Source organism: Canis lupus, chromosome 9, assembly GCF_003254725.2.
Source record: "Canis lupus dingo isolate Sandy chromosome 9, ASM325472v2, whole genome shotgun sequence".
NCBI lineage: Eukaryota > Metazoa > Chordata > Mammalia > Carnivora > Canidae > Canis > Canis lupus.
Window position 1 is genome coordinate 23,540,070 of NC_064251.1, and position 26,746 is coordinate 23,566,815.

Below are 26,746 nucleotides of genomic sequence, written 5' to 3' on the forward strand. Positions count from 1 at the left end.
TTGAAGGACGAATAGAATTTTATTACCAGTCAGAGAAGGCAGGGAATGCATTCCAGGCATAGGGATCAGTGGGTGCAAAGGTAAAAATGTTCAGGTATGTAGTCCAGCATGTCTGAAGGTGGGGTGATTGAATGAGAGAGATGGTAGCCCCAAACTCCCAGTTCTTCAACTTCATGTCCATCCTGTCTCCTTCTTCACCGTATACTGTGTGGACCTGCTTTCTATCACTGAAACACAGTAAATACATGGCTTCTCAAGACTTTTGTGCTAGCTCTACTATGCCCCTTCCTCATTCTTCAAGACTTAGTTCAAATGGCCCCTCTTCAGAGGCATTCCCTGCCCACTGTAGCTAATATAAGTATCCCCCTCCCCCATTCTCTATAATATCGTTCTATGATAAAGGCAGCCGCTGGGGTGGAATACAGGGACATCTCCCCTGGGGAACTAGACATTGGTTTCATGAAGAAAGTGACATCTGGGATCCCTGGGTGGCGCAGCGGTTTGGCGCCTGCCTTTGGCCCAGGGCGCGATCCTGGAGACCCGGGATCGAATCCCACGTCGGGCTCCCGGTGCATGGAGCCTGCTTCTCCCTCTGCCTGTGTCTCTGCCTCTCTCTCTCTCTCTCCTCTGTGACTATCATGAATAAATAAATAAAATCTTTAAAAAAAAAAAAAAAGAAAGAAAGAAAGTGACATCTAAGTGAGGCCTAATGGGAAAATAAGAATTGGGCAGGGGCAGGAGAGAGAAAACCATTCCAGAGCAGAGAGAGGTTATGTGCAAAACGAGAAGAATCAAAAACTGAAAGCATTTTGATGTGACTAGGGCTCGAATTTATGAGAAAGGCAAGAGATTAGGTGAAAGAAGTCATAACATCTGACGTTTAATTAACATCATGTTACTGTGTAACACTGGCACAACTTCACATGTCATAACTCATGTAATCCTCAAAATAACTTTCTGAGTCCGTACTATTACCCCCAATTTACAAATGAGGAAACTGAAACACAGCATCCTGCCCGAAGTCACATACCTACAAAATAGCGAACTGTGGGATTCCTGGATGGCTCAGCGGTTAAGTGCCTGCCTTCAGCCCAGGGCATGATCCTGGAGACCCAGGATCAAATCCCACATCAGGCTCCCGGTGCATGGAGCCTGCTTCTCCCTCTGCCTGTGTCTCTGCCTCTCTCTCTCTCTCTCTCATGAATAAATAAATAAAATCTTAAAAAAAAAAAAGCGAACTGTCTCCAGAGTCTGTGCTATTAATGCCCATACCAAGTAGTCCTGTGTTGTCATTTGTGATGTGATTTTCCAAAATGGTGAAAGACTCTTGGTAAAGTTCTGAACAACACAAAGCAACCCAGTAATTTTATTCATAAAAAGGACAGGTTAGGGACGCCTGGGTGGCTCAGTGGTTGAGCATCTGCCTTTGGCTCAGAGCGTGATCCCGGAGTTACCAGGATCAAGTCCCACATCGGGCCTCCTGCATGGAGCCTGCTTCTCTCTCTGCCTATGTCTCTGCCTCTCTTCCTCTTCCTCTCTCTCTCTCTCTCTCTCTCTCTGTGTGTGTCTCTCATGAATAAATAAATATTTTTTTTTAAAAAGGACAGATTATATTAAGTTTGTGCAGAAATAATCCATGCTTGTACTCCCCTTTTTTTGATAATGTGACAGGCCAAGTACCTGGGAGAACTTCTCCCCCAAAACAACAAAAGAATAATATTGAAAAATATCTTAAGGGATCCCTGGGTGGCTCAGACGTTTAGCACCTGCCTTCGGCCCAGGGCGTGATCCTGGAGTCCTGGGATCGAGTCCCGCTTCGGGCTCCCTGCATGGAGCCTGCTTCTCCCTCTGCCTGTCTCTGCCTCTCTCTTTCTCTCTCTCTCTCTCTCTCTCTCTCTGTCTATCATGAATAAATAAATAAAATCTAAAAATGTAAGGAATTCAAAACAAAGTAAGCAAAGGCAAGGTTTCTAGAAAGAGGTAAGTAGAACACTGAGGCAGGTTTTTGCTCTAGGGACATTTGCCTAACTGTGTGAACCTGAGCTTTTGCCAGTGGCTCATGAAAAAAGGAAACACCTCAGAACCTCCTCAACAGGGTATTTTTAACAAAATATTTTCCTTCACAAAAATGAGACCCCCAAAGAAGTACAGGGCTCTATTTCTGGTAAGGGTGAATCATAAATAAGCCTGTCTCCTCCTCCCTTGGGTATAGAGTTAATGGATATAGGTTATAGGCTTAGATAGGGTTGTTTTTTTTTTTAATAAATGGAATTTTCACATGGAATGTCCAATCATGAGCCATGAGGAGCCCAGGATAATTCTTAGTTGTGTGGATGCGTCCCTTGCATTGCAGCATTCTAGCATCCTTGACCCCTGCCTACCAAATACCTATACCACATCCTTATCATTGTGATAAGCAAAAAAGCCTCCACAAATTTCCAAAATGCCCCCGTGGAAAACCACTGCCCCAGAGTACACTGTCAGGTTGACAGGAGCCAATCTATGAAGGACTTTATTATCTGTTATGAAAAGTTAGATTTTTTCTTCTGGGTGAGAGAGAAACCAATTAAAGGTTTAAGTGGGGTAGTGCCATGACCCCTTTTGCCTTCCAGAAAAATCTCTCTGACCGTAGGATGGAGGATAGATTAGATGGGGCCAGATCAGAGGCAGAAACACCTGTGGACAAGAGGCTGCTGTGGACATCTAAGAGAGAAGCAATGGTTGCCTACGCTGAGTGCCAGCTGGCACCAGCTGGACACAAAGACTTGGGAGGCAAGGCTGCCTGTCTCCAGAGCCAAAGGGCTCAAGTTCCAGTTCTCCCCACTACTGAATGGGGTGAGACTTTGAGCAATTTATTCAACCTCTACCACCCTCAGGCTTCTCATCTACAAAATGAAGATAAGACTGTGGAATGTGTCCAAAGTGTGTTCACACTTGGAAAGCACCCACTAATCTTAGCTATGATCATTATTAGGTATGAGCAATAGAGATGGAGAGAAGTAATTCTAGAGATATTTAAGAAGTGGAATGTGAGGGCCAAGGATAGGGAGAAGCCAAAGATGACTCCCAAGCTTCTGGCTAAACTCCTGTGTGCACGTGATACCAACACTTAGCTTAGAGAGGCCAGGGCTGTGAATGAACCTGAGGAGCCTGGTGAGGAAGGAGGCAAGAGAGGTCCAGTGGACAACTGCACATTTGGATCTGGAACTTAGAAGAGCAATCCTGGCCATTTGGGACTCCTAACCTATGGTACCTACTTTCCAAAGATGGCTCCTATCAACCCTCGTATTCATCAAATCTGGGCTGACTTGTGACAACCTTTATTTACTGCAGCAGAAGTCATGCTGTACCAGGTACAGGACTAAGCTTTAAGAAGACCTGGCAGCTTACAATCTTGCCTTTGGGACCCGTAAGCTCTCACATGATAAATCAACTACTCTGCCACAGAGATCATCTGGAGAGAGAAGCTTGGACATGGAGAAAGAGAGTTCCAGCCATCCCAGTATTCCAGTGGTGCTACTAGAGTATGAGACAAGCAAACCAGCCATCTTGGATGTTCTAGCTGCCATTAGACTTCTAACTGCAGCCATATGAGACCCCCCAAGTAAGACAGCAGAACTGTCCAGCCAAGCTACTGACAAGCTGGTGGATCACGAGAAGTTATAAAACAGTGGTTGTGGGCAGCCTGGGTGGCTCAGCGGTTTAGTGCAGCCTTCAGCCCAGGGCCTGATCCTGGAGACCCGGAATCAAGTCCCGTGTCAGGTTTCCTGCATGGAGCCTGCTTCTCCCTCTGTCTGTGTCTCTGCCTCTCTCTCTCTCTCTCTCTCTCTCTCTCTCTCTCTCATAAATAAATAAAATCTTTAAAAAAATAAAAAATAAAACCGTGGTTGTTTTAAGCCACTAAGTTTAGAATAGTTGGTTATGCAGCAATAGATCCCTACACAGAATGAAATTGATGAAATCTAAGCCCAGGTGTATAGCGAGAAGAGAAGAAGGCTTAACACAGAGCCAAGGCACCCCACATGCAAGGACCAAGCTGAGGGAGAAGGCTTATAACGGAGGCTGAGATAAATAGGATGGAGGGAAATCCTGAGAGCGTAGTGTCCTGGAAGTGGTGATAAGTGCTCAGGAAGGAAGAATGGTCAGAAATATCAAATGCCAGTGAAAGAACAGTTAGATAAGTGTCCCTTGGATGCAGTAACATGGGAATCAGTAACCTTGACAAGAACAGTTTCAGTGAATCCTGAGGGTGGACACCAGATGCAGTGGGTTGAAGAATGAAAAAGCAACAAAACCAAACAAACTGGAGTTATGGTTTGGGTTCTGTTTTTTTTAGAATTACTTCTATTGACCTGGGTGAATCTCACAAGCATGATGCTGAGAGGGTAAAGTTGCTGAACACTATACCTGGGAGGACAGTATTTATAAAAACTTTTAAAACATGGGAATATTAAAAACCTTTAAAACTCAATAATAAAAAGACAATCCAATTAAGCACTGTGAAAAGGACCTTGAAGTGAATTGAACAGTGTCCCGCCCCCCCCACCCTCAATTCACGCTCGCCTGGAGCCTCAGAATTTGACCTTATTTGGAAGTAAGGTCTTTGCAGATAAAATTAGTTAAGTTGAAGTCAAGCGGATCAAAATGAGGTGAAGTGGATTAGAGTGGGCCCTAAATCCAATGACTAATGTCTTTAGAAGAAGAAGAGAGGACTCAGACACACACAGGGAAGAATGTCATGTGAAGACAGGGCAGAGATTGGAGTGATGAGTGTACAAGTCAAGCCAATAAAGTTCACACAACCAGAAACCATCTTAATAACTTTAAAATGAACAGTTGAGTGGGTTTCAGTATATTCTCGATATTGTGCAACCACAACCACTAATTCTGGCATGTTTTCATCACCCCAAAAAGAAACCCTATACCCATTAATGGCCTCTCCCAATTCTCCTTTCCTCCCATCTCCTGCTAATTGCTAATCCACTCTCTGTCCCCTGGCAACCACTAATCTACTCTCTATCTTTGTGCCTCTGCTTATGCTGGACATTTCCTATAAATGAGAATCATACAATATTTAGGCTTTTGTTCTTGGCTTCTTCTACTTAGCATAATGTTTTCAAGGTACTTCTCTGTTGTACCATGTATCAGGACCTCATTCCTTTTTCTGACCAAATAACATTTCGTTTTATGGATATACCACATTCTAGTTTATCCACTCATCAGTTTGAGTTGTTTCCACTTTTTGTCTGTTACAAATAATGCTGCTATAGCATACTCTTGTACAATTTCTTTTTGAGGTGATGAACAAGTTCTAAATTTGATTATGGCAATGGCCACACAACTCTGGTTATGCTAAAAGCCATGGAACTACACTTTACTGTATGTGAAGTATATCTCAATAAAATGGTTACTCCCCAATGCAAAAAAAAAAAAACCTATATTGTTTTGAGATTATATGAACACAGTAAAAGTTTATGGAAACATGGAAATGACACCACACTCATGAAACTGGTTGTCTCTGGGGAGAAAGGAAGGGGATGTGACAGGGGATGGGTACCAGGGACCTCATCTGCAGGGCATGGTTTTATTTCTTAAGCTGGATGGTGGAGACATGGGTGTGCATTATATTAGTCTTTAAACTTTTTGCACGATTGAAAAATTATACAACACATTTAAAAATGACTTTTTAACACGAATGAATGATTGGGATAAACAGGATATTTGCAAGATGCAAAAATCACCAAATACTAACAACCAAGAGAGAAAAAAAAATGTATCTTTTTCATGGAGAGATCTAGCAATCCCTCCTTGACAAACTCTACCATCACTGATGTGAGCCAACCTGGCATTATTTGCCACCTGGTATAATGTTATTAACAACATCACCTATATTCTCCTCTAGAATATTTAAGCTCCAGAAAACCACTAGAATAAACTATGCTGTCCAATTTCAGAGCCACTAGCTACATGTACCTATTAATTAAAATGTGGCTAGTCTGAATTAACATATGTTGCAAGTATAACATGAACACCAGGTTTCAAAGACTTATTACTAAAAAAGGTAAAATCTCTCATTAGTATTTTTATATCAATTACATGTTGAAATAACATTATTTAATATATATTAAGTTAAAGAAAATATATTATTGGGATCCCTGGGTGGCGCAGCGGTTTGGCGCCTGCCTTTGGCCCAGGGCGCGATCCTGGAGCCTGCTTCTCCTTCTGCCTGTGTCTCTGCCTCTCTCTCTCTCTCTCTGTGTGACTATCATAAATAAATAAAAATTTTTTTTTAAAAAGTCAATGTCATTGGAAAAAAAAAGAGAAGAAAAGGAGCTAGTCTATATTAAAAGAGACCAATGGATATAAGAACCCAATGCAATGAATGGGCCCTGATTGGATCAGGATTTTTTTTAAGATTTATTTATTTTTTTATTTTTTTAATTTTCTTATTTATTTATGATAGTCACACAGAGAGAGAGAGGCAGAGACACAGGCAGAGGGAGAAGCAGGCTCCATGCACCGGGAGCCCGACGTGGGATTCGATCCCGGGTCTCCAGGATCGCGCCCTGGGCCAAAGGCAGGCGCCAAACCGCTGCGCCACCCAGGGATCTCAAGATTTATTTTTTTTTTAAGTAATCTTTAGCCCCATCGTGGGGCTTGAACTCAAGACCTCAAGATCAAAAGCAAGAGTCATGCTCTACTGACTGAGCCAGCCAGGTACTCCTCTCTCTTTTTTTTTTTTTTTTTAAGTTTTTAAAAAGATATTTTTGAGACAACTTGGGAAAATCAAACAGAGACTAGATATTAGGTGATGTTGTAGAACTACTACTGACTTTCTTAGGCGTGATAATGCTGTGGTGGATATGTAGGAAATTGTCCTTATTCCTAGGAGGTTCCTGCTGAGGCTTTTAGTAGTGAAATGATATTATTTGCAACTTACCTTCAAATAGCTTGGCAAAAGAAAAAGTGTGTGTGTGTGTATGTGTGTAAAGAGAGAAGAGGGAGAAAAAGTGGGAAAGAGATAACAAAAGCAAATTTAGCAACATGATAATTATAGAATATAGGAGGTTTTAAGGATATTCACTGTACTAATCTTTAAGATTCCTGTGTTTGAGTTAATTTGAGATGAAAAGTTGGGGGAGGGGCACCTGGGTGGCTCAGTGGTTGAGTGTCTGCCTTTGGCTCAGGTTGTGATCCCAGGGTCCTGGGATTGAGTCCCACACAGGCTCTCCACAGGGAGCCTGCTTCTCGCTCTGCCTGTGACTGCCTCTCTCTGTGTGTCTTCATGAGTAAATAAATAAATAAATAAATAAAATAAAATCTTTAAAAAAAAGAAAGAAATGTTGGGGGAAATAAAAAAGAAATGAATGAGAGATGAGGATGTGGAGACAATCCTTTCCAGAAGTTTGGCCTTGAACTGGAAGTGACAGAGGGGACGGTAGCTGGAAAAGGCCTGCAGGGTCAAGGGAAGTGTTTTTAAAAATAGGGAGTTGAGAAGGTTTAAATGCTAAATGGGAAAGAGTCACCAGAAAGAGAAGAATGGAAGATACAAGCTATTCTGGTCAAACTTCTGACTCATGCCTGGGGATAGACCGTATGAGAGATGCAATATTCCCCTGAGAAATATTCTACCCTCCTCCCTGTCCCCAAGTGTAGAGAAAGTAATCTTGGTGGTGACACCTAGTGGATTCAAAGGGCACTACTTACGTTCTTCACTCTCCTATACACCTGATCAGGAGGGCAGCATATTGTGCTGGTCCTCTGACCACTCCAGATCATTTTCACCCTTTTGTTCATTGCTAGACTAGCCTTGGTTGTACAATGCTACTAAGTGAGTTCGTCTTCTCCCCACACAGCCCACAGAGCCCTTGATCACATCTCATGTCTCGACCACTCTCCGCACAGCGAGACAGAACTCAGGCAGAGTGGAGAAAGGGACCAGAAAGGATAGTCTCTCCACCCCCTACCTATAGTCAAGTGGCCACTGCAGCCTGGTGAGTGCAAGATGGACATTTCTCAGTTATTCAAGCTCTGGGGATTGTTGTAGATAAACAGTGGGTTCCGGAGTCAGAATAACAGTTCAAATTCTTGCTAGCTGTGAGACTTGGTCTCTTTGTACCTCTGATGAGAAATTTCTCATGATCTCAGTTCTCATCTGGAAATTGAGACTGGTAGAACCAACCTCTTTGTTGGAAATTAAATGAGAGAACCTACATAGAGCCAAGCATAGTGGGTTGGGCGAAGGACACGCTTCCAAATGTCAGTCCTCATCATCACTCCTGAAAGGGAGCAGATGACGGAGGGGTCTGAAGATGGCGAAGATGGGGACAAGGAAAATAACCCATACCACTTTCTCTGTCCTCCCTGGGGTAGAGAAATGGGGACAGAAAGAATTGGCCCCTAGAATCCTGCCCCAGGGCATGGAGTCCTTCAGGGTGGGATCAGAACCCTTTGAGGAGGCCAGAACCTGTGCAGCCCTCACACATCTGGATCCCCTGGGGACCAGTCCAGAAGGGAAGCACTGACCAGTCTGCTTGACTGGAGTGGTCATTGATGAGCAGTGCCTCCCAATGCCTCTTACCCGACTTTCCACTTCCACTCTTTGGCCATCAAACCTGTTTTAGGGGAACCTGGGTGGTTCAGTGGTTAAGCATCTGCCCTTGGCTCAGGTTGTGATGCCAGGGTCCTGGGATCGAGTTCCTCATGCAACAGGCTCCCGTGGGGAGCCTGCTTCTTTCTCTGCCTGTGTCTCTGCCTCTCTCTCTCTCTGTCTCTCATGAATAAATAAAACCTTAAAAAAACAAACAACAACAACAAAAAACAACCCTGCTTTAAGTCCTAGGTCATGTCTTTCAAGAAGCTTTCTTTTATGATCCCCCACCCCGTCCCCAGACCAATAGTGAATCTCTTTGGCTCAATCCCATCTTGTGTCTTGCCCACTCATACAGATACTATTTCAACCAACCTAATTTATTCATTCAGCAAATACGTATTGAATGCCTTCTCTGTGCCAGGTACCATTCTAGGCTCTGGAGAGCAAACAAGACATTCATGGAGCTAAGAGCTGACATTCTTGTAGGACAGTAGGCATGAAGAAAATACACAAAGAAGTAAATATGATGTCAGGGAGTGATGAGTACCTTGAAGAAAATACAGGGGGGTAGGGGAAAGAGAGGGAGGGGTGGGTGAGATGGGATCTGCATGATCAGGAAAGCTCAGGAAAGAGCAAAGGTGATTCCCTTAGACAGGATTGGGTGTTAGTTTAGGAACAGTAAAGCAGTCAATGTAGCTGTTGTGGGGTGAGTGAGAGGAGAGGGGGTAAGTGATGGGGTCAGAGAGGAAGGATTTTGATTTTTTTTAAAGATCTTATTTAAAAAAAATAAAGATCTTATTATTTATTCATGAGAGAGAGAAAGGCAGAGACACAGGCAGAGGGAGAAGCAGGCTCCATGCAGGGAGCCCGACATGGGACTCGGTCCTGGATCTCCAGGATCAGGCCCTGAACTGAAGGCAGTGCTAAACCGCTGAGCCACTCAGGCTGCCTGGATTTTGATTTTTAATGTGTCATCAGCAAGAGATTTTAATTTGTAATGATCTGAATGGTTTTAGTTGAAATATCTACAGTGAAATGTATAAATCTCACACCTTAGTGAATACATACACACATAACTACCCCAGGTCAAGACACAAAACATTTTTGGGGGGCCTGGGTGGCTCAGTCGGTTTAACGTCTGCCTTTGGCACAGGTCATGGTCCCAGAGTCCTGGGGTCGAGTCCCACAATGGGCTCCCTACTCACCGGGGAGTTTGCTTCTCCCTCTGCCTGCTTCTCCCTTCTTCCTCTGCCTGCTGCTCCCTCTGCTTGTGCTCTCTCCCTCACTGTCAAATAAATAAATAAATAATTTTTAAGAAAAAGATATAGAACATTTTTATCACTACAGAGGGCTTCTTCATGCCCTTTCTGTCAACATTCTCCCATTCCCATCAAGTAACCTCTATTTTTACTTCTATCCCCATAGGTTAATTTTGCCTGCTCTTGAACTTCTCTTAAATAGAATCCCACAATTTGTAGCCTTATGTGTCTGGCTTTTTTACTCAATATAATGTTTGTGAGATTCATTCATGCAGGTAGTAGTTGTCTGTTCTTTGTTATTGCTATGCAGTATTCCATGGTAAGAATATACCACACTTGATTTATCCATTCACTTGTTGAAGGCCATTTAAGCTTTTTCCAGTTTCAGTGTCATTAATAAAACTACAATCACTAGGGCAGCCCGGGTGGCTCAGCGATTTAGTGCCACCTTCAGCCCAGGGTGTGATCTTGGGGTGCCGGGATCGAGTCCCGCGTCGGGCTCCCTGCATGGAGCCTGCTTCTCGCTCTGCCTCTCTCTCTCTCTTTCTCATGAATAAATAAATAAAATCTTAAAAAAAAAAAAACTATGATCACTATTGTCCATGTCTTTCGGCAGACATAAGCACTGATTTCTCTGGGAAGTGGAAATTCTGGGTCATAGGTTAGGTGTACATCTAGTTTTAGTAGACACTGCCAAGCAGGTTTCCAAAGTGGCTGTACCAATTTATACTCTCGCCAATGGTGTATAAAGATTCCAGTTGCTCCGCATCCTTACTGATACTGGTATTGCCAAGTTTTGTTTTGTTTTTACGATTTTATTTATTTATTCATGAGAGACACAGGAAGAGAGGCAGAGACATAGGCAGAGGGAGAAGCAGGCTCCCCATGGGAAGCCTGATGTGGGACTCGATCCCAGGATGCCAGGATCGCAACCTAAGCCAAAGGCAAATGCTTAACCGCTGAGCCACACAGGTGTCCCTGCCTCTGCTTTTAATTTTAGCCATTCATGATCTGCTTTAGGTTTTTCACAGAGCAATCTGGCTACAGTGTGAGAACCAAGTGGTTGGATCAGGGTTGGGCTGGGCAGAGGAAGCCGAGACACCAGGTAGGAGGCTGATGTGGTCATCCAGTGGAGGTTGGTGAGTAGTCTGCACTAGGTAGTAATAGAAGAGTGATAGAGAAGTGGACCAGCCATGTTCTGGAATTGGAGCTGGCAGGACTGACTGATGAGATGAGGGAGGGATGAGAAGGAAGCCTCAAGGCCAAGTCCTGCATTCTTGCCTTGAAAACCTGGGTGGGTAGATGAGAGGACCATGTTCTGAGATGTAGAAGACAGCAAATAAGAGATGTGTGACAAGGGGAAGATTAAGGGCTTCTGTGTAGCTTTTTGAATATATGTCATCTCCTAGAGCTTAAGCTCTCTTTAGAGCCAAACTGTAGGCTCTAGAAGCCCCCCATCTTAGCATAAGTGGTAGATGTTGGTTGTGTGAATGATGCACCCTGTCTGGGTAGTGGCTGGTGGGTGTGTATGGTGGGTGTCCCCTGCAGGGACAGACCACCATTAGGGGGCCCAGTACTCCCCCCTCACTCGCCTGTAACTTGACCTTCCACTAGGACTTCCCAGCTACCATCTTCCACCTTCTGGTGTTAGAATTTAATGAGGTCACACGTCTATGGCACCTAGAACATGGAAGGACTCAAACTTCCACTTCCAGTCAGTATGTGACAAGTCTCATGAGGTTGGCACCGTTCCCTCTCATGCACATGTTGAGTTAGTCCAGAACAGCCCGGCTGATGGGCCCAGTGCACTGAGTGGGGGTTCCCCCCTCTTCCCTCCCTCACCTTTTCCCCAGCTTCAGAGAAACAGAATGGAGAACGGCAAGCAGCTTGATTCATAGACTTTATCAGCTTCTTCTCCACCCAGCGGTTTCTGCAGACAACCTAGCCTGTACAGGACACACGGTTCACTCTGGCCAAGCTGGGGAGCAGTGGGTCAGGCATCAAGGTTAGGGGTGGGCAGCAGCTGAGACCGGACCAGTGGAGCCCAGTGCTTGAGGAGGGAAATGGGAGCTGTGTGAGAAGGCTGCCACGCAGAACCAGGAGGGAAGGATGGCCATAGGGAGAGAAAGGTGCAGGACAGCTGCAGGGAGGGCACAGGGAGTGGGAGGGGGCCCTATGGTCACTGCCTAAGGGATGGAGGAGGTGAGACAGGGTGCCTGTGCAGGTGGGGATGAGGGTGGGGAGAGTCCATACACATTTTCTGTGGCAGGAACAAGACAGACCACTGTATAAAAGGGACTGTACAACGTAACCTATGATACAATGTTTACATATGATACAAGGCTCTTCCCCTCTTTGAATTTTAAAAAATAAATTTACAATTCCAGAGCTTTTGGTAAAAAATATATACACCCCCAGAGCAGGAGCAGCAGCTGCTTTGGCTGCTGCTGCCACTGCCTCTTCGGAAAGGAGAGAGGTGGGCCAGAGAGAAGAGGGATGAGGCTGTGCCAGGAAACCTCACCCAGTAGCTGCCAGGAGCCCTGTGCCCCTCGGCCCTGGAGGCCCATGCAGGAGACAGTGGGAAGACAGAGAGGTATTAAAGGCATCACCACAGTCCAGTTTTGCCTTTATGGTCTTGGCCATTCACTCCCCTCACTTCTGGGGGCTGCCTGCCCAGGTACAGGGGTCCACCCCCTCCCAGCTCGGATGGGGAAGACCCAGGAGGAGTCAAGACAGGGGGAAGGATAGAGACCATGTTGTGGGTGTCCCACAGAAGGGCCAGAAGGGGGTTGATTGCTCCCCTCTGAGCAGTAGACACTCCAAAAGCAGGAGTGTGGGCAACAGACACCCCCAACTCCTGATACCGCCACATTCCACCCTGCAATGCAGAAGGAGTGTCCTGCAGGCAGCTTAGGCCTGTGTTTCCCTGAGCATCTTTTACCCTCTCATTGGACCCCACCCAGACACCTGGGGAAGCCTGAGTTGGGGACTCACAAGGGCTGACGGGTAACCCCTCCCACCTGCTGCTGCCCCCTGCCCCGCGAACAGCTTCACCCACAGGCTTGGGCATGCAGGGCAGCAAAAGGAGCTGAGCAGGGAGTGGTGGGGGTGGGGAAAGCACCCCACACCATCACAGGGCAGAGTAGACCAGGGTAGCACCAAACCCTACACACATCACCCTCTCTCAATTACCAGATGCATTCCTGCTTCTTAAAGGGGACAGGCATACACACACACAGACACAAGGGCAATATAATATTCCAGGGGGGTACATCCAGGGCTCCCAGCCCTGACCAGGGAGAAGGCGGACAGGGGTGGAAAAGACAGCTGCCAATTCCCTCCCACAATTCCACTCTGTGAGACAGGAGGGTGGGCAGCTTTCCTGTCTGCTAGGGAGGAGATTGGAAACTCCATCTCTAGAACGGACCTCAATGGGAGAAGACAGAGGAAGGAGCACAGTGCCCCCCTTCCCTGCGAGGGCAGGAACCAGCAGAATGTGGTTTTGGCTTGAAGGAGCAAAGGGGAGAGGACTTCAGCAGGATGAACAGGCTTATGAGTCCAGGGGTAAGTCCATCCGACTCTTTCCTAAGGGGCAGGAAGTTGCTCCAGCAGAAAGATGTCAGAGGTGGTTTGGGACATCGTGCAAAGTGCTTGAGTGCCAGGTGCCCGAGGACCTTGGTGAGGCGCCAACCAGAACCTCTGTTCTTACTGACTATTAGCCTCCAGCTTGTAGGAGAGCTCAAAGAGGAGGTTCTGGTTGTCGATGACCTGGAACTGGCGCACATAGGCCTTGGTCTGCAGGTGATGGGGGGACGCCTCCATATCCAGGCCTGGGTGCATGACAAGAGAGAAGTGTTCAGGCTCCCAGCCTCCCTTCTTGCTCTACATGCATACCAGCCAGAGGACAGTGGTGTGGATTGGGACAGGTGTTGGGCATAAGGGCCCCTGGGGAGGCCAAGGAGAGGCTGGAGAGCTGACAAGTTTAAGGAGATAAAGAACTGAGTAGGGACTCCTCCCAGAACCCTCCCAACTCAGAGCTCTGCCTGCAAAGCTCTCAGAAGCCAGGGTACTCACAAAGGGGCCGACTCCGGTATTTGCGGATTGTCCTCACTTTTTCAGCCACTGAATGCTGGGAGATGACAAGGAATGAGCCCTAAAAAGGGTATGGAAAGATGCTCCCCCCTCTAACGCTCCCCCTGCTCCATTCTCCAACTCTGCTGGTTTTACCCTACTCCCTCCAGGGTCAAATTCTGGAGGGTCTCTGAAGAACCAAAGGAGGGGTGTAATGGGCAGGAGGAGAGGTAGTGTTGCGCACCTCCCCCCCATCCCTGTCCCAGCCCCAGCTGCCTGTCAGCTTTGCCACCCTGTGGGCGGGTTGCCACAGCAATGCCACCAGGGACAGTCAGGAGTCTGTCAGGCAAGCTGGGCACCGAAGAGGAAGGCTGCTGTCTTTAGGGGGCTGCCAGGAGAAGGGGAGGGATGCCAGCCCCCACTCCTGGGTCAGGGCCGGCAGGCCACTCACCAGCTTCTCAATGTTCACCAAACCATCGACAAGGGTCTTACTCCCCTCGTGCAGGAAAGTCAAGTCTAGAGGATAGAAGAGAAGCATATGTGAGAAAGAAAAGAGGAGGTCCAAAGGGCCCTCCCTCTCCCCCACATCCCTCACTAGGGGTCTCCTGTTCAGGTAGGCACTCTGAGCTGAGTGACAGGGGGCCAGAGCCAGAAGTGAGGCATGGAGAATGTGGCTAGAAGAGCACAAGAGTGACTCTCACCTTTGAGGATCAGAGGCACGAAGGGAATCACAGGAGGCTTCATCTTGGAGATCACTTCTCGGTAGCTTTTGTGGTTCCGGCAGGGGTCCTGATATTCCAGGGAAGAGAAGTAAAGGGACGGATAGTTCCCATGGACCTTAAAGATGTCCTGTACTCCTCCCTCATCCCCCTGCTTTAGATCCATCTCTGATCAGAGAGGGGTATGCACGGGTGTCTAGCTGGGGGTGAGGTAGAGAGGGGCTTGACTGTTCTCCTCCCTCCTCCATGGAAAACTGGTTAGCAATCCTCCCCCACCTCCCCTCCCAGCATGGGGTGGGGGCAGTCTCAGGCGCTGAAAACCTTGAAGGGAAGTTTGAGGAAGAAGGTTTATGGGAACAGGGGGTTTTTGGGGTGCAAGTCCAGGAGCAGATAAAAGAGCTGAACCCACTCACTGTCAGGTTCTCAAATTTGCGGAACAAGTTTTTGAATTTCCCTGGCAGCTTCTGCAGAGGTTGAAGGAAGGAGAAAGAATGTCAGAGCAGAGCTCCTTGGGCTTCATGGCATCTCTGGCTAATCCTCAGGTGTCAGAGGGGGAAAGGGCCTGGCTCTCTTGCATGGGGCTGGCCAGCTGGTAGGTGGGGAAATAAAGCCAGCCCTTGGTACAATCTAGGGAGCTGGAAGCTGCCTAGAGGAATGAAATTCCGAAGAATTGGAGCCTCTCTGCTCAGGCATTGGCCATGAACTAGGGGCCTCACTGAGTGTTGGGTGAAATCCAGTTATCCAAGTCTGTGACCTGGCCTGGGCTGCCTACCCCCCTCCCACGGGGATTCTAGCTTTTTACTAATTTGCCCAAGGACAGGGTCCATTAGCCAAGCTACATGCCCTGGGGCTGGACCTGCCAGAAGGGGGAGCCTCCTTCTGTCCAGGCACCTCTAGAGGCTCCCTGGTGGCCAGCAGAGGATGCAGGGGCAGGGGCGCAGGGGACGCACTGGGGTGAACCCAGGAGGCCAAGATCCCGAGCAGGGCCAGCACAGGCGGTGGGGGGAGGAGAGGGCAGCGGTGTCATCACCTCCCAGGTGAGCCGCAGGCGGCTGACCGCAGCATTGTCCAGCCCCATGACCACAGCATAGAAGGACAGCAGGTCCTGGTTCTGCTTGCAGCTGCGGGGGCGTGGGGGAGGGGTTCGGGGGTCAGTGCGCGCTCAGGGGCCTCCACCCCCCAACCCCTCCACTCCCCCCCCACTCCCCCACCCCCAGCCGGCTGGCCACACTCACATGGCCGCGATCTTGAGGAACTTCTTGAGCAGCTGTGCGCGCTTGCCTGGGGCCTCGCAGAGTAGCACCTCAGTGGCCACCCAGTGCGTGACCTCGCTGCAGCGCTGCAGCAGCAGCTCCAGGTTGGCTGTCTCTCGGCGGCCGCGCTCCCCATGGAACACGTAGTCCACGAATTCCAGCTGCGGCCATGGTGGCAGCGGGGCGGGGGGGGGGGTGGTGGCAGGCAGGTGGCAGGTGTCGGTGCGTACCCACGGAGGGAAGGGCCAGAGGGTGGCAGAGGGAGGGGTTGCAAAGAGAAAGAAACGGGGACAAGCCGGGTTGCAACAGAGACAGGGGTGGGGGGGGGGAAGCAACATTAATAATACACCACTCTATTGAGAACTTACTAGGTGCCAGGTCCTTGAACCATCTGATAGACATTATTGTAACTGCCTTATATTCTTTCTTTAATAGAGAATAGTTTAAAAATACTAACCATGGATCAGGTTCTATGTAAGACCCACCTTACTAAGGTGGGGGGGGGGGCTTGTCTCCCTCTTTGCTCTTGTTTTTTTTCCTCCCAGATCAGGGATATAAGGCTTAGATGATCTAGGGTGAGTTGGGGTGAATTGCCCCAGGATACCCTGGCAGCCAACCTTCTAATCCCGAGGTTCAGCTGCACACATTGCCCATCTCCAGACCACCCATGTTGGCATGTTTCTCCCTCCAGGTCCCCAGCCCAGCACTAGCTACAGTCCCCACCTCGTGCACACATCGGAACAGCTCCCAGTGGAAGGCAGTAAGGTGATTGGCAACGTCCTCAGGCTCCACTCGGTGGATCTCTGTGTCTCCCGGGGAGACCTGGATCTCCTCAGGGAGGGGCATCTGGTGGCAGGCAGGGCCACAGGGGCTGGACTCCACTCTGGGCTTGTGAGTTTCTGCCCATAGCCCCTCTGGGCCCTCGCTCCCAGCCCAGGCCTTGTGGCAGAGTTCTTACCAGGGCCTCATAGCTGTCACGGGTGCAGGCAAACAGATGGCTGTTGATGCCCAGTGTGGTGAAGACACAATCTTCAGTCGGCTGGAGAAGGACCTTCTCTGCAGGAGAATGAGCTGCTCTGCCTCAGCCCCGGCCACCTGCACCCTCCCACACTCCAGCCACTGTCTCCATCCCTTCTGGAAACTCTTAACCCTGCACGAACATGTTCTAGACTCATGGGATTCGTGTTATCACCAGTTTATGCCATATTTATCTGAACTTTTTCAAATAATGATTTCTCTTGTGTTCGTAACCTCCTTTTTACTCCCAACATTCTTCCACAGCTGTTCCCTCACTGTATCATCCCCATGACACTGGAACATTTTTTTCCTTGCCTCAGAAGAAAAGGGCTCTGGCTACATTGCAGGCTTTCTGCCTTTCCACAGGGATTGGAGGCCCACTGCATGTGTTTTAGCCTCAAAACCATAGCATCCTCAGATGCTCTGTGAGGTTAAAGAACCAGATCCCAAGATGAGTACAGAGGCAAGAACCTAGATCAGAATCCAAGTGTTTTGGACCAGTGTTTCCCAAACCTTAGTATGCACAGGAATCACCTGGAAACTTTGTTAAAATGCTTACTCTGAATGGGCAGGTCTGAAGTAGGGTCTGAGGGATTGCAGTTTAAAAAAAATTTTTTTTTATTTATTTATGATAGTCAGAGAGAGAGAGAGAGAGGCAGAGACACAGGCAGAGGGAGAAGCAGGCTCCATGCACCGGAAGCCCGATGTGGGATTCGATCCCAGGTCTCCAGGATCGCGCCCTGGGCCAAAGGCAGGCGCCAAACCGCTGTGCCACCCAGGGATCCCAGGGATTGCAGTTTTAATAAGTTCCCAGGTGATGCTCAATGTGGCTGGTCCCAGGACCGCACTTTGAGGAGCCAGGGCCCAGAATTCCTCTTTGCCCCTGCCCCAGGGCTTGAGTTTCTCCTCTCCTGCCCCCCCCCCCCCCCCCCCCCCCCCCCCCGACTCCACTACCCACCCCAGCTCTTTCTGAGCCTCACCTCCGGAGGAGGCCACAGCTACCAGGATGAGGGAGTCCTCACGCCCTGCAGGTTCCTCCGAGTACTGCAATTTTTCTGTCACAGAGCCCAGAATGTCCTGCACAGATGCGGAGAGGCGGCTGCGTATGGTCACGTAAGAGTGGTCAGGCATGTACACCCGGCAGAAGACTGGGCAGAGACAGGAAGTGGCTTCTCATTAGAAAGCAGAATGGCAGCACTGGCACAGCCCCCTCCAGAGCACATTAGTCTCCCACCCCATCTCACCCCTAGCCCTAAAATGGTTGGCTTCTGAAAAGAGACTGTGAAAAGGACAGGTTCTACTACACAAGGAGACTGCACTGAGGGTGCCCAAGACCCAGAGACCCCAAGGGGCCCTCAGAGCCACTCTGGAAGCTCTGCCCATCTTAATGTACACACTCACTCTCATCGGAGCCCCGGAAGGCCACTCGGGTCTGCAGACAGGAGTCAATCCGACGGAAGTGACGGAAGAGTGGCTTCACTTGCTTGCTGGGAGCCTGGCTTTCCTCTGGGATCCTGCCATGGACACAGCTGGGCGTCAGGAAGTCCTGCCACGCATATGGAGTGCCAGGCAGGCAACCGTCAAGCAGGGATTATCAGAACTGAATCAAGGATGAACCAGCACCAAGTTCAGAAAGTGGTGAAGGAAGTCAGAAGAGAGACAATGGCCAGCATGGAACAACTGTCAAAGTGACTCAAATCAGATGCCACCTCTTCCATGATTTCTCTGATCCACCCCACCCACCAGGAAAGGTCACTTTTTGGCCTCAACTGCTGTAGGACACTGGGCTAATATTTGTTTATGTGCGTATCTTATCTCTTTTGCAAGACTAAGAGCTTTTGAGGGCTGGGCTTAGTTCTTCCTGAATTTTTTTTTCACCCTCCAGGCCTAGCACACTACTTGGCACATGGTAGGTGTAGGTCATCTGCTTGTTTGCTGAATTTTGCCGACAAGGACTTCACAGCCTGGGAGGGAGACAGACGCGTATGCCGTTAGAAGTAGCGACTTCTAACACGAGGCTGGAGGTGTTGGGTGATATAACAAAGGTACAAGGAGAGTTTTGTTGACACGAGGGAGGGGAAACTTTCATCGGGAAGACAGCATTGACCTGGGCCTTGAAAGACAACAGAAAGAGAAGTGGGTGCAGGGTGGTCCTTCGGGAGTGGACCATATACATGACAACAAGAAATTGGGATTGGGAATGCCCAGGAGTTCAGGGAATGGTAGGGTGTGTAGGGAGTGTCATGGGGGCTGAGGGACGTGGGACATGAGGCAGGAGTGTTGAATGCTGTGCAAGGGTGTTGCAATTTTGTCTTGTGGGCAATAGAGAGCCCTGGATGGTTTTGGAATAGGAGCATGATGTCGTCAAATGGGAAGGAACTCTCTGGTGTCAGCATAAGAAGGGAGAGGATGCAAGACCATGAGCTGAAGCCCTGGGCAAGAGGCTGTGGCAATAATCCAGGTGAGAGCTAATGAGGTCTGAATGAGGGTTGTGATGGTGGAAATGGAGTGGGGGGAGACTGAAATGGCCAGAGGGATGGACGGACAGACTGACACAATGGGGTCCTGAAGCTGGCTCACAGTGGCTCATGAGAACAGATTACGAAATTTGGCGATATTCTGCCTATGGGTCCTTTTTTTTAAATTTTTTTTATTTATTTATGATAGTCACACACACAGAGAGAGAGGCAGAGGGAGAAGCAGGCTCCATGCACCGGGAGCCCGACGTGGGATTCGATCCTCGATCTCCAGGATCGCGCCCTGGGCCAAAGGCAGGCGCTAAACTGCTGTGCCACCCAGGGATCCCTGCCTATGGGTCTTTAAATAGCCATTAATAAAAAAATGTCCTATAAACTTCTAGCCAAATTATTACCACAGAAGGTAGTATTCTGTTTTACCATATTTTGCTATTATCTATCGTCTTGGAGTTATTTACCTCTCTGGTATTTGGTGAAAATACTAGATAACGGCCTACTACTACACATTTCTTCCCAACTTCACATTCAGTGACGTCATGTTGCTAGCTGGAAATCAGCCAATGGGAGAATTTACATCATGGGAATCAGCAAAAGCTACAAATTGAGACTTTTTTTTCCCCCTGAAGTGCTGGTTGTTAAATATGTACCAGTACACAGTTGGATTAACAAATAAATGGATGGGAAACGTGACTGGAAGCCATGCTCTGTGCTACACTCTAGCAAGAGAAAGGGGCTAAAATAAAACTGAATTGGAGTCAAAAGGCCAGAGGCAGTCCCCGTAACAGGGGAATATGGGGGACTTCTGTCCTAGCCCCTTCCCCAACCCATCCCCCTCACTTTAGCTCCACTGTTTCCACAAGCTGGTGCAGTCTCAGTGTGTCCTCTCGGAGGTCCTGGTAAAGGGACTCATCCTTCATAATCAGCAGGTACAGATCCTGGGGAACAAAGGAGAGAGAAGGTAAAGGCAGGGATCTCATCCCAAGCATTGCTATTAGCAAGGGCCAGGGCAGGGTCTCCATGTCTTAGAACATAGAGGAGCCATATAGACTGAGGTCCACTGGCATCTTCTCCTTCCAGGTACCCAGCTTAAGGAGTATGGCTCCTTCAAAGGACCCCCCCTTCCAGAGCTAATAGCCTGTTCACCCACCTTCTCTTCCCAGGCCCACCTTGATGATGCGGCCGGCCCCCTCTTCCTCCTGCAGCAGCCCCTGGTAGGTGTCCAGGAAATGAAGGAGCATGGCCAGACAAGCCTGCTTCCGGCCCAGCCCCTCCGGGCCCTCCATACCTCCTGCCCAAACAAAACTGACCCCTTAGTTAAGAAAAAGCCCTGGGCAGGCAGACCCGAGGAAACTGGGAAGGGAGATGAGAAGCAGTGGGTGGTTTAACCCTCCCAAATAGCCTTGAGGTCTGGGGCCAGGGAGAAGGGTGGTACAGGGGTCCTTGGAGCCAAAACCGCCTCATGCCTCAGCCTGGGCTTTTGCTCAAAGTAGGTAGGGATGGCACCCAGTTGACCACACCCATCTGACTATATCCTGCCTATTAGAATTTCACTTGAAGATGCCCTGCCTGGACCCACCCAAGCTCTGATCAGCCCATAACCTGAGGTCAATGATGCTTACCACAAACCTGACCATACCTCAGTGTAAGGCCTGGTGTTTTCTAAGAGAGCCTATGGTATTCTACTCATTTACAATTAGATCCTAGAATAACTCAGTGAGAGGTCCTATGCTTACATGAGACCCTACGAATAGCCTGGCCAGTGGCCTGTCTCTAGCATCTCTAGCAGACCCCACTAAAGCACAGCCAGTGACCTGATGTTTACATAGGACCCTATAATAACCCACTGGGCAACCAGATGTTTAGAGCAACAATTCAGTGGGGAGAGAAGCACCCTTAATAGAATAATAACACCTTACATTTGCACAGGGCTCTGCTGTGTCTCCAAAGCACTCCCACATCTCTATCAGATTGATCTCCACAGCAGCCACATAGGTAGGCAGCACAGGTGTTATTTACCTCCATTTTACAGAAGAGGAAACTGAGGCCCCAGGAGATTAGGTGGTCTGCCCAAGGTCAAACAGCTGTGAGTAAAACCCTTGGAATTGAAACCCAGGAGTGTGTCCTAGGGAAGCACTGAGCTTCTGATGTCACATGGGCAGGGAGAGTGGCTTCCTCCTGACCTCCCCTATTGCAAGCTCCATAAAAGGATATTACTGGTGTAGCTCCTGCAGAAATTTCTCCGTGGGGAGGAAGAGAGAATGGGTGAGGACGATGTCATCCAGCAGGATATCTGTAGAGATCAATTGGCGCCACTGATGTCAGGCAGGCACTTCCAGAACCCGACCGGACACTCACTACCCCCTTCTCTTGCCTCCTAGAGTGAGTTCTCCTTAGCCAGCCTGGAGCCCGAGCCACCTGCCCTGTCATGCTCTACACAAGTACGCGCGTGCGTGCGCGTGCACACACGTGTGAAGGTTCTGGGCAGCCGCTGCGGGGGTGGGGTTGGCAGCTGCCAAGGCAGCTGGAGGGAAGGAGGGGGCGCCCTTTGATGGCCACGCCCACTACTCTTCAATGTGCGTGGGAAGCTGGTCAGATAATACAGCAAGCTTGAGATCTGCCCCAAAACAGAGAGAGATCACAGAAGTGTCTCTAGACAAAGAACTTACAAACACAGAGGTTAGGGTCAGTGGTGTGTGTGTGTGTGTGTATTCCTCCTCCCTTCCCTACTCCCTACCTAACAGCTTTGAGTTCCAACTAAGCAGGTGAAACCAGCTCCATTAAAAGGGAGAGGGAGTGACTGCCATCTCTTTGATCCCCAAAGCCCTTAAATAGAAGCCCTGTGTCCTCTGGATGCCCAGAGATGGAAGGGTTAATAATGGAAGGGTGGAGGGGAGTGGCTCTCGCCACCTTTTTCCCCTCCACTCCCCCATCTGGGCCTGGCTCAGCCAGTCAGCCAGGTACAAGGTCGCCCTGACTTGCAGCCAGCCCTGGGGTGGGGCAGGGCAGCCTGGCACACAGAGACACGCAGGGAGCAGGGAGGGAGCCAGGTGTCCTCACCAGGACAGGTTAGGGCCAGGTCCCCAGGCACTACCCCAGGACAAAACCGAGGCTTCTGAGATCCTTTGGCTTACCATCCCCTGGCCTCTGATTCTAGCCATGAAGGTAGAGGAGGAGAACCAACACAAGATCCTCTACTTCAACTGTTGCACTTCACAAATGAGAAACCGAGGCCCAGAGCTGGGAGGGACTTGCCTGGGGCTTGAGTAGGAACCCAGACTCCTGAGTCTTTGTTCTTTGCTCAGTATGCCTGAGGCAAGCAGCTTGTCAGGGTAGAGCACAGTGGTTAGATAGGGCTGCTCAGATGTTTGCGAGTTTTTGACTGGTTTGAGGGTAACTTCTGTAAGTCCTCCCTCCCACACAACCTGGGAGGAAGCCAAGATGGCTTGACAACACTGGTTGTACTGGAGAGTATCAGAGTAGCAGGTTAAGCTGATTTTCATTTACCCTGGGACTGGTTTGAGGTTCCTCAAACCAGTTACGCTGGAGATCTAGCTTGCCAGCCCATATAATAAGGTGACAATCAATTCAAAAGTTTTTCCCCATGGGAGACCAGGTAGAGTGTGTGGCACCAGGTCCCCGTGGAAGGGGAAAGATAGAGCCTCCCTTTCCCTTTTTGCCTAGCTAGCCTGCTAGTTTCTTAAAGTGAGTCTGAGAGCCCCAGCCGTGGGCAACAAGGAGTAGGGATGCCCAACACCCTTCCTATCTCATGGGAGCGCGAAGCCAGAGTAAATGAAGAAGAACATGGGGCAGAGTGGGGGAGATGCTGCTATGGGGGCTACAGTTTAGCTTCTGTCTCTTCCAAGCCAGGCTCTGGTCCAATGCACAGCCTCCCTAGGAAATGTGTCATAGAGACACAGGGTGTGTGGTGTAGGCGGGAAGTTATGGTTAGGAGAGCTGTGTGTGTCTGATATTTTTCTAATTAAATCCAAAAGGTGTCAGCTCCCCAGGGCAACGACAGCTGAGCCAAGGAGAGGACCCAGGTCTTGAGAAAAATCTGGGGGAGTGGTGTCCTAGTCCACATGCCAAGGTCCAGGCTCCCTGCAGAGTTCTAAGAGCAAAGTGTGAAACCCCCATCTTTAGGCCCTCAACCAGGTCTCCCATCCTCAGACCCTACTGGGCTTAGGGAAATGCTGAGAGGCAGACCTAAAGACCCATCGGTCTTCTACCTCCACCACTAACCAGTAGCTTGGGGCCTCAGTTTCCTCAAAGTCCCCTTGTTAGGGGAGCTGGTCGGGAGTGGTGAAATAGCATATCATTTAGGGAATAAGCTTCTCAGGGTGTGGCTATTATTTTTTAAAGAGGCCATGTGCTGACGCCTGCCTTGGGAAGGGCAGGAGTCGGAGGGGCTCAGAACCCCCTGGGTGCTGCAGGGTCCTGATGTCTGTCTGCCCAGCCACCTCTCCCCCAGCAAACATCTTCTGAGTCAGCCCCCAACTAGAACACCTCCTTCCCCCAAAGCTGCTAAGGACAATGCATCCCTTTGCCGGAGCCGGAAAGGCTGCTTCGGCCCCCTGTGCCTATTGGGCATTGCCCCACTGATGGGCCAGCCCTGAGCTCTGGGGCTTCTAGACAGAAGCAGGGACTCCTAGAAGGTCCCTAAGGTCTTGGAAAGCACCTCTTGGGGTGGGGGTGGGGGCATGGGACACCATCAGCTCTGGGCAGCTTCCATCTTAGTGTGTCAGGCCTTAACTTGGGGCCCCAGGAGGAGGTAGTCAACATCAGGCACCCATGAGAATCTGTGGGTAAAACGTCCAGGAGAAAGGAAGGGTGGCTTAAGGAGAGAATAAGGTTCAGCGTCTCCAGCCGGTGGGTGAGGCTGCTACAGGGAGGAAGGTGGCACTGCCGCTTCCCGCACAAGGGTCTCCGTTCCTCTCCTAGGCCGCTGCCCCACTTCAGGTGACCGCTCAACCCCACACCGAGGCTGCCGGCAGAGCGCCACCCCCACGGTCCAAGGGCAAGGAAGAGGAACCAGGTAACAACCCCCTACTCCAGGATGGATGAGCCTTACCTGAGGCGGCGCTGTCCCTGGTGGCCCCTCCGGCGAGCCGCTCCAGCACCCGGTTCAGAAGATGCTCCGGCCGCTCGGGGGCGCCCAGGGGGGCCCAGGGCGGGGAAGTCAGGGGCTCGCCCGGGGACAGCTCGTCAGAGGAGTACGAGGAAGGGGAGCGCAGGGGCCCCCCTCCCCCGAGTGGCCCAGGCCCCGGCACCTCCTCGAGCTGGAGCCAACAGGGCCCCCCGCCGCCGAGCTCCTCCGCGACCCCCGCCGGCTCTCCCCCTTCCTCTTCAGGGGGCGGCTCCAGCCCCGGCTCGGCGGGGGGCTCCCGGAGGAAAGCTGGGAGCAGCAGGCGAGACACGCTCTGACGCCGCTGCAGCGGCCGCAGTCCCCCGGCTGGACCGCCGCCCCCGCCAGGTCCCCCGCCCCCGCCAGGCCCGCCGCAGCTCCCCGGAGCCCCGCCGGGACCTCCCGCCACCGTTCGCCCCGCCAGCTGCGACGTCTGCTTCTTCAAAAATTTCTCCAACGGCTTCATGCCCCCCCCCCGCCCCTCTCCTCGGGGCCGCCGGGGGACCCAGGTGTCCCAGGCGCGGGCGGGGGGGGCGGGGACACGATGCTCAGAGCCGGAGGGGCAGAGCGGAGGGCTGTGCCAGGCGCCGGACTGGGGGCCAGAGGTGCCCGAGGCTCGCTGGCCGGGGTCCAGGGGCCAGTGGCCCGGGGGGGTGCCAAAGGGAGAGAGTGCTCGCTCTCAGTGGCCCCCCATGTCGGTTGCAGCCGCCACGCAGCCCGGAGGGCGGGTAAGCTGCGGGGCCAGTGCCCCGGGCTCTGCGCTCCTGGGCCGGGCTGCGGCGGCAGAGACAGCAGGCGGAGCGCAAGGCTGAGAGGACGCGGCGGCGGCGGCGGCGGCGGCTGCGCTCCTGGCCGGGGGGAAGGTGGCAGAACTGAGACCGCGCCCCCTCCCCCAGTCCCCGCCCAGTCCCCGCCCCCGTCCTTCCTGGGCCCGCCCCCTGGGCCGCGCGAGGCTTGAACTTGGGCGCTGGGGCTGGCCTCGAGGCAAAGCGGGAAATCAAGAAATCCAGAGGGGCTGAATAGGATTGGCGTCGGAGCAGACGCAGAAATTACGGGCAAAGGTGATGGAGTGATTTACTAATGGAGAGTGATTCCTGGCTTGGGGGGGGGGGGTGGTTTGCAGGGGCTTTTTATCATTTCAGAGTAGGGCAGGTGTGTGGCCTGCAACTTGGACTTACCTGTACTCAGGTGAGACCTAAAAGATTGCTGATTGGGTGTCCATCACTCTCAACCCCGACAGTATGGTCTGTTGCCATATTTGTGGTCTTTATCTTCCTTCTATAGGAACGGCTGGAAAGGCCTGGGGTGGATTGGCATTGGCACTGGGGGCGGTGCCCATCTGCCCTTTCTGGTAGGGCACAATAGGTGGTGAGGACCTGGCTTGTGAGAGGCAGGTACTGGCAGGCAGGGAGCAGCAGGTTGTGGCAGGTCTAGTTGAGGTGAGAAGAGACAGGAGGCAGGGGGGAGGAGATGAGGAGCACCAGGGCACCTGACCCAGCTGGCAGCAGGAGAAAGCAGGGCCACAGAGATGTGACAAGCTCCAGAACTGCCAAACAATGTCCTTAGGCATAGAGAGCCCCTCCAGAGTTGACATGGCCATGAAGCAGGGACAGTAGTGCTAGTTTGCACTCTAAATGATCTTTATTCTTGATGCCTGTGCCAGGAGCATTCTGTCCCTAAGGATACACTGCCCCAGAAGGAGGAGTTGGGTGTAGAGACACACTCAGTGTAAACACATCAAGGTTAAAGTAACAAGGTGGGGGGAGTGGCACCAGGTTCCGGAGGGACTGAAGCTCCTTGGATAATGCCCCACCCCTGTTTACTGTGCGGGGACCAGGCAGGGACAGGAATGCTAAAGACTGGGAGTGGTGGTTGAACTGAGTAGGGTGTGGACTACACACATGTCACCGTGTGTGCCTATCTGGTCCTATGTGTGCTAGAGCATGTGTTCACAGAAATCAAGCTTTGCACACCCATCTGTTTGTGGATTTGGAAAGGAACAGTAAAACGGAGAGCACAGTTCTGGCTAAGAAGCTGGAATAGAGATCTGTGTATCAGCTTGCTGGGCTCCCTTTATTGGATGCCCCACTATCCCTGGGGTTAAGAGGAGAAACTGGCTGGAGTGGCTAGGAGCTCCCCAGGCATTTTGTGAACCAAATAAAAAGAGAGGGCTCCACTCCCAGCACATGCCACAGTTACCAGATTAAGCTGGTTGCCTTGGTAACCTCCTCTCTG

The 26,746-nt window shown here is 50.5% G+C and overlaps 2 protein-coding genes and 1 long non-coding RNA gene across 7 annotated transcripts in view; 1 reads left to right on the plus strand and 2 right to left on the minus strand.

Annotated features, from left to right (window-relative positions):
* WIPF2 (WAS/WASL interacting protein family member 2) overlaps nucleotides 1-9,877 on the minus strand; it is a 63,806-nt gene extending 53,929 nt beyond the window's left edge. Inside the window, exon 1 of the mRNA XM_049114060.1 lies at nucleotides 9,799-9,877. The gene's annotated coding sequence lies outside the window, so the exon portion shown is untranslated. The remainder of the gene's footprint in view (nucleotides 1-9,798) is intronic.
* RAPGEFL1 (Rap guanine nucleotide exchange factor like 1) lies at nucleotides 1-25,356 on the minus strand. Of its 5 annotated transcripts, none has more exons than XM_035721372.2 (15): nucleotides 24,458-25,356; nucleotides 21,601-21,679; nucleotides 20,556-20,691; nucleotides 20,227-20,324; nucleotides 18,314-18,426; nucleotides 17,893-18,060; nucleotides 16,854-16,951; nucleotides 16,619-16,741; nucleotides 15,878-16,056; nucleotides 15,673-15,763; nucleotides 15,056-15,106; nucleotides 14,625-14,712; nucleotides 14,375-14,439; nucleotides 13,927-13,981; nucleotides 1-227 (listed from the first exon to the last, which is right to left on the minus strand). In XM_035721372.2, exons 1-15 carry the CDS (start codon nucleotides 24,975-24,977, stop codon nucleotides 172-174), a joined length of 1,920 nt encoding a protein of 639 aa, XP_035577265.2. In that variant the 5' UTR covers nucleotides 24,978-25,356; the 3' UTR covers nucleotides 1-171. The 5 variants fall into 5 exon arrangements, with proteins under 5 accessions (XP_035577265.2, XP_035577264.2, XP_048970015.1 ...); XM_035721371.2 differs by having other exon boundaries at nucleotides 13,927-14,005; XM_049114058.1 differs by lacking the exon at nucleotides 1-227 and adding an exon at nucleotides 11,740-13,682.
* Nucleotides 11,721-19,765, plus strand: LOC112655179 (uncharacterized). Its single transcript, XR_007412887.1, has 5 exons — nucleotides 11,721-11,857; nucleotides 16,587-16,660; nucleotides 18,798-18,957; nucleotides 19,239-19,373; nucleotides 19,580-19,765. It is a non-coding gene; the product is annotated as an uncharacterized LOC112655179 (long non-coding RNA).
* Nucleotides 25,357-26,746: the final 1,390 nt, after the last annotated feature.

What these genes read in the sequence shown, in the direction of transcription:
- RAPGEFL1 (XM_049114057.1), bottom strand. Translation starts at nt 24,977, where the DNA reads ATGAAGCCGTTGGAGAAATTTTTGAAGAAGCAGACGTCGCAGCTGGCG. An exon ending in CTGCAGGAGCTACACCAGTA is followed by an intron (nt 20,692 to 21,600) that starts ATATCCTTTTAT and finishes CTAAGGGGTCAG; the next exon opens with TTTTGTTTGGGCAGGAGGTA. An exon ending in TGTTCCGATGTGTGCACGAG is followed by an intron (nt 16,057 to 16,618) that starts GTGGGGACTGTA and finishes CCATGGCCGCAG; the next exon opens with CTGGAATTCGTGGACTACGT.